The 13,826-nt window shown below is 35.8% G+C and overlaps 1 protein-coding gene across 5 annotated transcripts in view; it reads right to left on the bottom strand.

Annotated features, from left to right (window-relative positions):
• TAX1BP1 (Tax1 binding protein 1) overlaps positions 1-13,826 on the bottom strand; it is an 82,802-nt gene that overhangs the window by 52,794 nt on the left and 16,182 nt on the right. For all 5 annotated transcript variants that reach the window (XM_044246284.1, XM_044246288.1, XM_044246285.1 and 2 more), the window contains exons 3-5: positions 13,192-13,294; positions 6,524-6,711; positions 2,836-2,994 (exon numbers count right to left, since the gene is read on the bottom strand). In XM_044246284.1, coding sequence (XP_044102219.1) covers positions 2,836-2,994; positions 6,524-6,711; positions 13,192-13,294 — 450 coding nt within the window. The remainder of the gene's footprint in view (positions 1-2,835; positions 2,995-6,523; positions 6,712-13,191; positions 13,295-13,826) is intronic.

The following is a 13,826-nucleotide window of genomic DNA, read 5'->3' as shown; positions in this document are numbered from 1 at the left end:
TCTAAAATTTTAAGTGAAATTATAGATGATACATCATAACAGTTCTTCAGATTTTCAGCAGTATATATACCCAGTATGTCAAAGAGATGACATTTAGAATTATTACACTGAAATTGTTTTAAAATTCACACTATGGAAGAGATTTAAAACAAGTGCCAAGAAATGTCATGGATTTCATAAACCACCCAACTAAGAAAAGGAAGCTGGTCTAGCTGCCCAGAAGACTGATTTAGAAGGTGAAAAAATGAAAAATTTAAAAAAGAAAATTAAAAAAAAAAAAAGTGCCCCATGGCTAGTAACAAAAAGAACTATTTCTCCTAGCAAGCACGTTACTGTATCCCCAGAAATAAGGAGGCAACTGGGGCGCCTGGGTGGTTCAGTGGGTTAAAACCTCTGCCTTCAGCTCAGGTCATGATCTCAAGAGTTCTGGGGGAGCATGCACTCCCCCTCTCTCTCTGCCTGTCCCTCTGCCTACTTGTGATCTCTCTCTGTCAAATAAACAAAGAAAGAAAGAAAGAAAGAAAGGAGGCAACTGCCAACATATAACCAAGATTTTTTTTTTTAAACATAAGTATCACTTCTAGAGTCTGAGAAAAATGGTATGATTTTCATATTTTAGTTCTTTGACTCTCTAGTTCATCATTATAAAAACTAGTAAAATAATATTTACTTACATTTAGTGAGAATCTATTACAGAAGAAACATCAATCTAGGTTTTTTAAAGATTTTATTTACTTGAGAGAGAACACGCATATGCTGGGGGTGGGGGTGGGGGGCTAGGGAGGGATAAAGAGAGAAGGGCAAGCAAATTCCATGCTGAGTGTGGAGCCCAACATGGGGCTCCTTCCCAAGAGTATGACCTGAGCTGAAATAAAGAGTCTGACACTCAACCGACTGAGCCATGCAGGCACCCCAAGTCTTTTTTTACATCACCATTTTCACAGCATAGAATAGCATTTAAAAAGCCACTTCCACATACTTCATCTTCCCAGAGTATACACCCAACACAAAAATAACAGAAAGGAAGAAGTCCCCTCTAAAATTAGTGTCTGTCATCAAGATTTATGAGTTGCCATAAAAACTTCTGCTGTATACCTCCTCCGGGTACAACAGCCACAATCTCCTATAAGTTTTTTTTTTTTCATTTTTTCCAATTTATTTATTTTCAGAACACAATCTCCTATAAATTTTGCTTCACTAATCCCCTCACCTCAATCTACTACTTTCTCAACCTGAGTATGTCAGAATTAGCTCTCTTCATTACGGTCTTCTACTGCTTAACCCTTGTCACCTGGACAGCAGAGAATACCTGAGACTTTAAATCTCAGCTAATAACTTGACTGAACCAGATGCATGACCTCATGTACATAAATAATTTCACACAATTGAAGGCCTTTTATTCTTCTAATGATCCATTCTTCCCTTGGATTTCAAGGTGATCAGAGTTGAAACCTCAAAGGCCACATTTCAGGGTATTCTTGATCTTATTAAGCTAAGGAAGTACATGCTGTAATGGGGCCATCTTCAAGAGTACTGTCTTCTATCTCACCTGCACCCCTCCAACTTGTAAGAGAGTGAAAGAAAAAAAGATTGGCATTCCAAAATCAGGTAAAATGAGATAAAAGCGTGAAGAGTCGAGAGAACAGAATAGCAACTACACAAAACAATCAAGGGGTAACTGAATAAATCATTTATTTGAATGTCCTAACAATCAAGGTAGGCACATATATTGTATTTTAATATTTGGTATGCCTGCCTAAACTGCACGATACTCCCACAGTAGGATTCTAAGTGTTCCCCCCAAGAGGAAAATGGGGAAGTAACTGCATCTTTTAAACTAAAAAGGCTAATGGTAATAAAAACAATGTTACAGATATTTATAAGAAGAAATTCACAATTCTACACACTGCTTCGTATTATGTTTACTACCTAAGGCAAAAGAGGACGCTTCAAAATGACAAGTTAAAAGAAAATCTTTCCAAAATTTAAGCCCTATTTATGTATCATCTCTGGTCAGGCATGCAATTTACAACCACTCTGCTGGAGTATAAAAATTAGTGAAAATCACTGCACTACTGGTTCAAGTAACAATTAAGTAACTGCTCTAGGCCTTGTTGGACAAAATGGAACACACCTACCCTTAGAAAACAACAGGTTAATTGTGTAAGAAGACCTAAGAATATCCAACATGTTATAAATCAGATTATGAAACATATTATCATATGTCAAAACTAACAAACAACTTTTCTTGGGAATATAAGTCAATGACTAGGTGATTGCTTTTTTTTTTTTTAAAACTGTTTTCATCTACTAAGTTAAATCCATTTGTATCTCTAATGAAACTACATGGTTTAATATGTACACTTCTTTATATGTTCTTTCAGGATAATTTATAGCATTTCTCATATCATGGAGTTCAAAATTTTGTCTAATACTACATCTTATTTCACTGAATTCTGTCTTGAAAGGTAATTTTAACTACTTTGTTCTACTTTCCCCTTATTCAGTATTTATCACTCCTAATTAGATTTCCAAACCCTCTCCCAAAATCAATCAATTACTCTAGAATTAGATGGGAAGCATACAGAAACAGTTGTCAGGAACCACCTCATCGAGTCCAGTACCAAAAATTCTAAAAGTATTTTAACTATTTAGAACATTAAAAGCAGCTATAACAGAAAACTGACAGGGACTAATCTATCCTTCTGTAAGTATGTATCTAAATGCCATTTTTTAAGAACAGTTTTTACTTGTTTTAACTGCTTCAGTTCTTGGAAAAGTGGGTTTCAGACAATGTACTATAAATCCCAGTAAGTTACACAAAACACAACTAACCTTTTGCTCTGCCTGCAGTTGGTCACATCTTTCTTTCTCATGGTTAAGTTCTCTTTCCAATCTTCCAACTTGTTCTCGAAGTTGTGTTGTTTCTTTTTCCAGTACAGCAATTAACTTTAACAGTTCTTCTTTTTCTTTCATGGTTTTCTCAATCTTCAACTATAAAACAAAAAATTCAAATTGATTTTTCTATAATCCTAAAATATTATTCAATTTTCCATTTCAAAAATAGTGAAGAAATTCTTAAAAAGAACTTGTACATATAATCAACTTTATAAATCATACATGTAAATAAAAATTTATGAATCATAAATTTAAACCTTTTGGTCGGGCAAAAAATAACATTAAAAGAAGGCACAAAATCAGGTGCACCTGGGTGTGTCCGTCTGTTAAGCATCTGCCTTTGACTCAGGTCATGATCCCAGGAACCTGGGATCAAGCCCCACATCCAGTTACCTACTCAGTGGAGTCTGCTTTCCCCTTTCCCATAGACCCTCCCCCAAACTTGTGTGCCCAAGCGCTCTCTCTCTCTCAAATAAAATCTTTAAAAATAAAAGTACAGCGGCGCCTGGGTGGCTCAGTGGGTTAAGGCCTCTGCCTTTGGCTCAGGTCATGATCCCGGGATCCTGGGATCAAGCCCCGCATCCGGCTCTCTGCCCAGTGGGGAGCCTGCTTCCTCTCTCTCTCTCTGTGCCTGCCTCTCTGCCTACTTGTGATCTCTATCAAATAAATAAATAAAATCTTTTTAAATAAATAAATAAAATAAAAGTATAAATTCAGTAAATTTTTTCATGAAGTTGCCTGCTAATCAATTTTCAAATAAGCAGCAAAAACAAGGCATACTGTTTTCATACCCAACTTAATTCTGGGTTTTTCTTAAATAATAATCAAGATTAAAATGTGTACCTCTTCTTAAATGTAAAGCTATGAGATAGCATCGATTTTGAAGAACTTCCTTACATGTTAAATAAGGCCTTCATCTATGGCGTTACTCTTAAAGTTTTGGTATTAAGTAGTATCAGTTGCTATATTTATAATGGATTCTATTTGGCTAAATTAAAAACAAACTTAAAGTAACTGCGAATTTTAGGACAAAAATGCAGGCTGTAACAATAAGTTAACAATGTAACTGATTCTTATGGGAACACTAATAGTAACTCAATTCAGGAAAACCTATACGCCAGGATTCTAAAAAATTACTCATTAAAGTACTACTAAATATAGTAGAACTGAAATAGTAGTAAATAAAATGGTTAACATTTCTTAGCTTTACATTTACAACAAAAAGTCTTTGATTCTAACAGGAATAATGAAGACTCAGAGGGAAAATTTCACAAAGGAGGCAACATACATTTAGCTAAAATAAAAATGTTTTCCTGCACTAAGTTGGTATCAAACTGATTAAACTGGGATCAGACTGATTAAACTCTAAAATGGGTCTTATGAAAGCTGAAAAGCTGCAAATTTTTATTATGACTCTTCTATCTCTTCCATCCGACCAAATGAAAACGTTAGGAGTAAAATGCCCTCAAAAAAGAAAAGTTTATTCCAAAAAGAAAAGATTATTATTAAACTTCTTTCATTCCTTACTTTTTTAAAAACACGTTTTGGCTCTAAACTTTCTGGCAGCTTAAACGTGAAAATATATCCTGACATAGTACAGTAGAAAAATTAAGAACCAATTTTTCCCTGTGATTCATTTAGTTGTCACATACCTTCTGAAGAGTTTACTGAAACTTAAGTAGAAATTTTAAAGAGGAATTCAAATTAGATAAAAATGTATAGAAAGAAGTCTGATTCCTGCCTCCAATTTTGTATCTGAAATCTTTCAAGCTTACCAAATTAAAGCTTGAAATCAACACTCATCACCTAAACTCACTGATTAATATTAATATGAACTTAAATTTACTGAAATATTAATATTTACCTCATATCCCTTTATCACTTACACTTTTTTTGCTAAACCATCTGAAATTCCAGACATTTCCCCCTAAGTACTCAGAGCAAGCATCTCCTAAAAAGAAGTCTCCTTTTCAACCACTACCACTATCATAAACAAGAAAATTAGCAACTTTATAACATCCAATGGATAGTTCATAGTTATGTATCTCCCACTAATCTCCCAAAATAGCTATTTTTTAAATTCTAACTCCAATGAAGGTTCACACCTAAGTGAAAAAAAAGATACAACCCCTTCAATGTCAACAATGCCACAGACGTCTCGTATTTGTACTAACTTTGTGCAGTCTTAGATAAAATCATTAAAGATTTTGATAAATGTGGGAAATTTGAAAGACTTGTCAAAGTACTGGTCAGAATAAAAACATTTTATCTCACCAATTATCTCAGCACCTAAGAGACAGCAACTTAAATTTTCTTGATAAAGTACCTCCTGTGAATAGGAAGAAATGAAGTAAACTGTTTAACCTCTAATAAATTGTGTAACTTAGAAAGGGAGCTTAAGAAAGATATAGATGCCTAAATGCCTGATTTTTTTTGTTGGAGGCCCTGAAATCAGGGTGGTCTAACAAGTATTCAAAAGGCTACAGTATAAATGCTAACTGCATTCTTTTTAAGAGCTAGGCTTGTCTCACCATCTTTGACTAGCATTCAAATACCAGGCTAAAACCTTGATCATCAGGCAGTTGTCACCACAAAACGTTTTAGTCACCCTATAAAAGTTACATTTCTTTATTTAAGATAAGAGAAGAATTTCTGGAAGGGGAAGGGAAGATATGGAAGAATTCACAATAAAAAAATGATTGGTTCCTTCTAACCTTCTTAGTTTGACTATCTAATAAAAGTATTACATCTATGACCTTATCTTTTTCCTCTAGTCTGTTTTTGAAGATAAATAAAACCAAAGGCATGGAGTATTTATTTATAAAAAAAACATCCATCTGACTATAAAGAAAAAGGACCCACCAGATTAAATATGAGTGGAAATTAACTAAAAATATATAATGAACCAACTAAATAAGCTGTTTTTCACAGAAATTCAAATGTTAACATTCTAGTTTTTTTGGTTTAAAGATACTGACATCTTGAAGTAAGAATGCTGTTCTATTTTGTCCTTCAATAATTACCAGAATTTGACATAAAGCATTATTAATCTATACAGTAAATTTCTATATTAAAAAGTATAAGAAGCTTTTCACATTTTCTCTTTAAATTATGATTAACAACAATACTCACTCGATAAAATGAACAAGGAAATCATTCTAAGTGCTCAACCTAAACTGAGACTAGAATCTTTCCTAATTCACTGCCATACTTGGAATGAAGTTCACATGCAATTACAATTAGATGTATTACTTTATACCAGCTTCACAACCTAAATCTGTACTATTCTATAATCAATGGATTAGGCAACCACTAAAGAGGAAAAGTCAGTGTAAGGTAACATTAGGAAAGCTTTAAATCTAACTCAATGGTTATTAATCTAACTCAATGGTTATTTACTGTGTATCTATGCACAAAATACCGATAGGCCCTAGGGACAGCTCCTGCACAGTGTAATCAATTAACCTGTGGCAGGAAGAAACTTAAAGTATTTCAGAAACAACACTCTAAGTTTACCATGTTAGTTTAAAACCATTTACTTTCAGATTATTCTTCTGAATTTTTTAAACTCAGAAGCTCTGTTCTTAAATTATCTATAAATTATTAGCTCACTGTTGGTACCTACCTCAAGGAGGCCAGCTTTTGTGGTCACCACCAACATGTCAGAATTTCCTTCATCTTCCATAGTAAGTAACTCTTCAACTGGAGAAGAAGCTCGAAACTGGAAAGGTGTACTTGCTCCACGAATTTCACCCTTATGGGTAACATAACAGAACTGATAAAACTCTCCATCATCATTTGGAAGGTAATATCCTAGAAAGAAGTACAAAAAAAAAATTATTAAATGGTTTTTTTTCTCCAATTTACCATTACTAGCTCTCTCCACTCATTCCTGACCTGTTCTAGGCACACAGACTTCCTCCTTTCTTTCACAAATTATCAAAACTAGACTCTCTCTTCTTCTGTAAACATGCCCTAATTTCTCTTAAGTCTAAATTTGTCCTCCCTGAATATCCTTTCCCTTTATCTTCACTAGGGCAAAACCAACTTATCTGGGAGAGTCACATAATGTTTCTTTTTTCTCTTTTTCTTTAAGACTTAGAGAAAGAGAGCGAGCCCATGAGTGAGAGGGGGAGAGGAGGAGAGAGTAGCAAGCAGACTCCACACTGAGTGCAGAACCCCATACAAGGCTCAATCCCATGACCCTGAGATCAACCGGAGACAAAACCAAGAGTTGGACACCCAACCAACTGCGCCACCTAGGTGCCCCAACACATATGTTTTCAATGAGGAAAGAGACTGGAGGAGGAACAAGGGAAGACCCAGCACAAAAATCTAGAATTACAGGTAGGAATATGTCATTTAAAGAAATGTTCCCTCGGGGCTCCTGGGTGGCTCAGTAGGTTAAGCATCTGCCTTCAGCTCAGGTCATGATCCCAGAGTCCTGGGATGGAGCTCTGCCACCAGGCTCCAGGTTCAGTGGGGAGCCAGCTTCTCCCTCTGCCTCTGCCTGCTGCTCTCCCGGCCTGTGCCCTCACTCTGTGTCAAATAAATAAAACCTGAAAAAAAATTAAATTTTCTCTCAAATTTGACATTCATTGCATGAAAGATAGATATTAACAAAAGGAATATGCTGTATGTGAACTGTGTAAAAGACAGGAAGAAGTTGTTCACTGGTGCAGCAGAATAAAAACAGCTTTAGAACCACACAGCTTTATTCTGGAATTCCAGCTCTACCACTAGCCATTAGTGACTCAACCTCCGTGAGCCCCGGTTTCTTAATCTGCAAAAAAGCTATGAAGACATCTATCTTACAGGTCCAGGTTATCTATAATGTATTTACACCATACAGCCCAGTATCTGACAAATACGTGTTTGATATTTGTTCCTTCTTTCTTCATCTCTTATCCACTTTTTTTTTTAAGATTTTATTTATTTATTTGACAGAGAGAGATCACAAGCAGGCAGAGAGGCAGGCAGAGAGAGAGAGAGAGAGAGAGAGAGGAAAGCAGGCTCTCCACTCAGCAGAGAGCCCGATGCGGGACTCGATCCCAGGACCCCGGGATCATGACCTGAGCCGAAAGCAGCGGCTTAACCCACTGAGCCACCCAGGCACCCTCTTACCCACTTTTTAAATTTTGCTAATTATCCTTGCCCAAAATTAAACTTTACCTTCTCTCCAAAGCTCCCACGCTATTTTTTACATTTAAAAAAAAAAAATGCCACATTATCAATTACCACTGGTAATATACATGCTTTTATATGCTTTGTCAAGAACTCAGAAATACTGAGGGCAGACAAATAATATGTATAAAAATTCTAGCATCCCCCATAACAACGTCTAAAAAAGAAGCATTCAGTGGTGGTGAAATGAATATATTAAGATCAATACAAGGATGTCTGGTTGGCTCTGTGGGTTAAGCGTCTGCCTTCAGCTCACGATCTTGGAGTCCCAGGGATTAAGCCCTAAATTGGGCTCCCTGCTCAGAAGGGAAGCCTGTTTCTTCCTCTGCCCCTCCACCTGCTCATGTGCCCTCTCTTTCTTTCTCTCAAATAAAATTTTAAAAAAGAAAAATCAATACATTCACCTTATCTTGAATATACCTATCTATCCAAAAATCTCTAATCAATATGCCTGTTCTTCTTTCACAACTTGAAAGTTTCAGATTTTATTTACTTAACTTGATTTCATTTGTTAAAAAAAAAGCTAACCTTCTTCCGTAGAAACAGGAGGGAGGAGAAAATACAAGATAAGCCTGAAATATCTTGTGGTGCTTGAAAGGAAGAAGTCCTCAAAAAAAAAAAAAAGTGGCAAGGGGCAGAGGGAATATCAAAAAATATGAGAGCTCATGTGATGGAACTCCCAATGGCCAAAGAAAGCTGGAATAATTTAAGCAACAACAAAAAAAGATAGTATTAGACTTTATTCCAAAGAAGAAAATAAATATCCATGAGTCCATTGGGAAGTCCAATGTAGTAATTCCAACTAATAAATGTGCAAGCAATGAAAACAGAAAAGCACTGTTAGACAAACACAGTAAAAATTGCTGTAAGCAAGATCTACTGATAGTAAAATTAGTGGGTGACAGTTGAAGGAAAAACAAGGTATTTCCTTACTCTCTAATTCCCTCCAGAACTACAAAAGAAAAAATACTAACTTTATAGTAAAGAAACAAAGCAGACACCAAATGATCAAGATTAAGGTCACTAGCAATGAGATGAACATCAAGTACCCCCTGATACAATGCACTATAAAGGGTACAACAGCACTTACATGACATTCTTCCTGAAGATGTATAAGCTCAATCTAATCATGAAAAAACACCAGCACAGAAACAGGAACATGTTATCCTCCCGCCACCCAAAACACACTGAATAGTAATACTAATATTCAAAAGGGGCACGTGGGTGGCTCGCTCAGTCCTTGGGCATCTGCCTTCATCTCCCACCCTGGTCTTAAGAGTCCTGGGATCGAGCCCCACATCCTGCTTCTCTCTTCTCTGCCTGTCATTCCCCATACTTGTGCATTGGCTCATGTTCTGTCAAATAAATAGATAAAATCTTTAAAAATAATAATAATGATACTCTTCAAAGAGGTAAAAGTCATGCAAGACAAGGACAGAATGAGGAACTGTCAGACTGGAGGAGATAAGAAGGTAACACAATTAAATGCAAAGTGAGATTCTGGATTGGATTCAGGAAAAAACACTATTAGAAACACTTAATAAAATTTTAATAAAGTTTATACTTTAGTCACTAGTGTTATACCAATGATAAATTCCTATCTTTTTAAATAAATGTACTATGTAAAATGTTAACATAAAAGGAAGCTGGGTAATGGGTATACGGAAATTCTGTGTACTATTTTTGCAACTTTACATCCAAAATTATTATAAAATATGAAGTTTAAAAACTTTTTATGGGGGTGCCTGGATGGCTGAGTTAATTAAGCATCCAACTCATTTCAGCTTCGGTCATATTCTCAAGGTTTTAAGACTGAGCCCTGCACTGGGCTCTACACTGGTGCCCGCTTAGGATTCTCTTTCCCTCTCTTCTCCTCCGCCCCCACTCCTCAACCTCTCTTAAGGAAAGGGAAAAAAAAAAAAAAAGAAAGAAAGAGAAATTAACAAAGGAGTAGATTTGGCAATATACTTACAAATTTTGAAAACCCCACCCTCCTTATACAAATAAATTTATTAAGCCATGGCTGAGTAACTTAAATGGCCATCAGACTTATTTTAAAGTTTAAATAGAAAAAAAAATTAGCACTCTGACTAATCAGCTCTGGAATCAAGACATTCAAAATTGTACAAACTAGATAGTCAAGGTTTGATAAATCTCAAAAATAATTCACTAATAAATGGTTCAAATACCATTTGAGACACAAAGCCTAGTTATTCGGAGTTGCAACTTAAAGCTGTCTAGAAAAATCATTAGATGAATAACATTGAAAATAAAATAGTAAAGCAATCAGTCAAATAACAAGGCCCATATAGAGAAAGAATTACATTTACATATCTTTGTTAGTTGTTCTGAGTTTTGCATTTCAAGAATCTTATGACTCATTCACAAAATGAGCAAAGCAATTTTGGATAATGCTTAAAATTTCCTCTAGCTCTAATACTCTAGGAGTAAGTTTTTCATGACTCTATCCTGACCTCTTTATGTAAGCCAAAGCTTTTATTTCTGAATTTCAAAGTAAAAATTAACATGATGAGTTTTCAAAAACTTGGAAAACTTACTGCCTTTATGCTTAGCTCCCATGAAAATGTTCTTAAAGTACAAACAAACCAGATGCTTTTTTTTTTCCCCCAAACTGCTTTTAAACCTCTTGGTACATCACTAGTAAAACATTAGTCACTATAACAAATGAGTAAATTAGTTTAGGAAAATTAATCACATTAAAAATGATTGGAAATAAATCCACAATTTTTAAGAAAAAAAAATATCTTGGGGCACCTGAGCAGCTCAGTCAGTTAAATGTCTGACTCTGGCACAAGTCATGATCTCAGGGTCCTAAAATTCTGAGTCCCGCTCCCTGCTCAGCAGGGAATCTACTTATATTCCCACCCCTCTGCCCCACCCCCTGCAGCTACTAAAAATCTTTAAAAAAATCATCTTAACAAAAAAATCAGTTCCAGGGGCAGCGGGTGGCTCAGTTGGTTAAGCCACTGTCTTCCGCCCAGGTCATGATCCCAGAATCCTGGGATCAGTCCCATGTTGGGCTTCCCCTGCTTGGCAGGGAGCCTGCTTCTCCCTTGCCCTCTGCCTCTCCCCCTGCTTGTGCACGCACCCACACGCTCTCTCTCTGCCAAATAAATAAATAAAATCTTTTTTTAAAAAATCAGTTCCAGTATACACAACTGAATTTGATTATCTAAAAAGAGGCTATGAATTAAAAGATAAACCAGATTTATAATTTACACCATTTCTTAATCCATAAAACACTACAAGGACCTAAATCTTGACCTATATTACAGTATAAATTTTATCCTCTGGATGGTTCTTGACATAGTACATAACAAATTTCTTTTATATGCTAGTTCCACATGGTCACAATGCCAATTCATTTTCACACCAAACATACACAAACCTCAGAATAAAGTTTTTTTGAAAAGTAAACCACCAAAACCCAAAAACTGCCAACACTGAATACCAGCAAAGACACAGCAGAACGAGAAATCTCATTCAATGCTAATGGTAATGCGAAATGATGTATTATCACTTTGGAAAAGTCTGGTGGTCTCTTACAAAACTAAACATACCGTATGATCCAGCAACTGTACTCCCTGGTATTTACCCAAATGAGTGGAAAATGTATATCCATACAAAATCCTGTGAATATATGTTTATAGCAGCTTTATTCAGATTGACAAAACTTGGAAGCTGCTAAGGTGTCTTTCTTTAATAGACGAATGAACAAATCCATTAGACCCATTCAATAGAGTATTACTGTTTCCTTTGTAGTTCTCTGGATTTTTTTTTTAATTTAAAGATTTAATTATTTTTTTTAAAAGATTTTATTTATTCATTTGACAGAGAGAGGGATCACAAGTAGGCAGAGAGGCAGGCAGAGAGGAGGAAGCAGGCTCCTGCCGAGCAGAGAGCCCGATGCCGGACTCGATCCCAGGACCCTGAGATCATGACCTGAGCCAAAGGCAGCGGCTTCACCCACTGAGCCACCCAGGCGCCCAATTTAAAGATTTAATTATTTATTTGAGAGACAGACTGTGCATGAGTGGGAGGGACGGTGGAGGTAGGGATAGAGGGAGAACCTGACTCCACAGTGAGCAAGAAGCCTGATGCAGGACTTGATCCAAGGACCATGACCTGAGCCAAACACAGATGCTTAACCAACTGAGCCACCCAGGCATCCCTAGTTCTCCGCATTTTATGCACAATACAATACCAATCTGAGACAACATTCACTAGTTTCTACGGACCAAAAAGAATCCATAGCATAAACAAGGCTAAGAATTTGCTTTAATATAATCCAAAAATCAGTGAAATTATAATACAAAGATCACTCTGAAGCAAATTCTAAGACAGAATTCTAAATGCACTATTTTTTAAATTATGTATATAATGCCAAGCTAAGAATAAACTTTACATTCCCTTACATCCATTTTATAAAGCAACTGCTCTATAAACCCTATAACCTCTATAAACTGTGGTTTTCATATAGAATTATTTTTCTCACCCTAATTCGTTACATTATTCTACTATCAGTAACTGTTTTCTATTTTTTTTTTTAAGATTTTATTTATTTATTTGACAGAGATCACAAGTAGGCAGAGAAGCAGGCAGAGAAAGGGGGGGAAGCAGGCTCCCTGCTGAGCAGAGAGCCCGATGAGATGCCAGGGTCCCAGGGCGAGCCCGGGGCTCGATCCCAGGACCCCAGGACCATGACCTGAGCTGAAGGCAGAGGCTTTAACCCATTGAGCCACCTAGGCGCCCAGTAAGAGTTTTCTTGTGTGGGAAAAAACAACAACAAAAGCAATCCAAAGTGAAGATCTGGAAAGAAACTCACTCTTCAATGAAAAGCAAAAAACCTCTTTTAATGTCCATATAAAATATGCATCCTACACTACATATTTACATTCTTGAAATTTTTGCTAAATAAAGATACTAATTAATTCAATTTTGTTAAGTTAGACATGCCTAAGTAGACCATCAGAATGGAGGACATTTTAAATGGCAAGAAAACATCAAATTTCATCAAGTTCTTTTGAAATCTGAATTTTGAAATTTGATGAAAACATCAAATTTCATCAAGTTGTTTTCAGTTCTTACCTTGAAATGCTAATACACAATTAACTGTTGATCCTTCTACATAATGTTCAGGCATAGGAGACCATAAAAATGTGTAATAATCACGAGCAGTACTCCATCCAACCTAAAGGAAAGTAACAAAAACACAGATTAGAGTGGTATCTTATAGTATACTGTTTTTACTGCATCCTAAAGTTAAAATATGTGTTACCATGTTTATAAATCACTGAGCATTTTAACAAGCATGTCAAATTTTTATGATTTTTATTAAGCTATAAGCTTGTTATAAAAACCCATATATATTGAACAGCAGAGTTTCTATTATGTATTAAAAATGCAATCTGATACTCAATTTCTCAAGAAGAATCTCAGCATGCAGATGATCAAATACAACAACCTGTGTTTCCCTTAAAATTTGATTTCACTAAACTTAAAGAGTTTTCCTTTTTTTTCTTTTCTTTTAGGCAGAGCTTGAACTTACCACGCAGACCTAAGCAAAGATCAAGAGGCAGACACTGAACCCACTGAGCCACCCAGGCATCCCCCTACTAAACTTCTAAACCTTCCTATTTTATGTCTCAAATTTCAGTGTAATTAGATTTTTCTTTCTATCTTAAACATGGTTAACTTCACCAATCTCTCATACCGAGTCTTAA

This window comes from Neovison vison, chromosome 4 (assembly GCF_020171115.1).
Source record: "Neovison vison isolate M4711 chromosome 4, ASM_NN_V1, whole genome shotgun sequence".
Classification (NCBI taxonomy): Eukaryota; Metazoa; Chordata; class Mammalia; order Carnivora; family Mustelidae; genus Neogale; species Neogale vison.
Note: the sequence above shows the minus strand (reverse complement) of the source record. Positions and strands in the feature narration are given on the sequence as shown.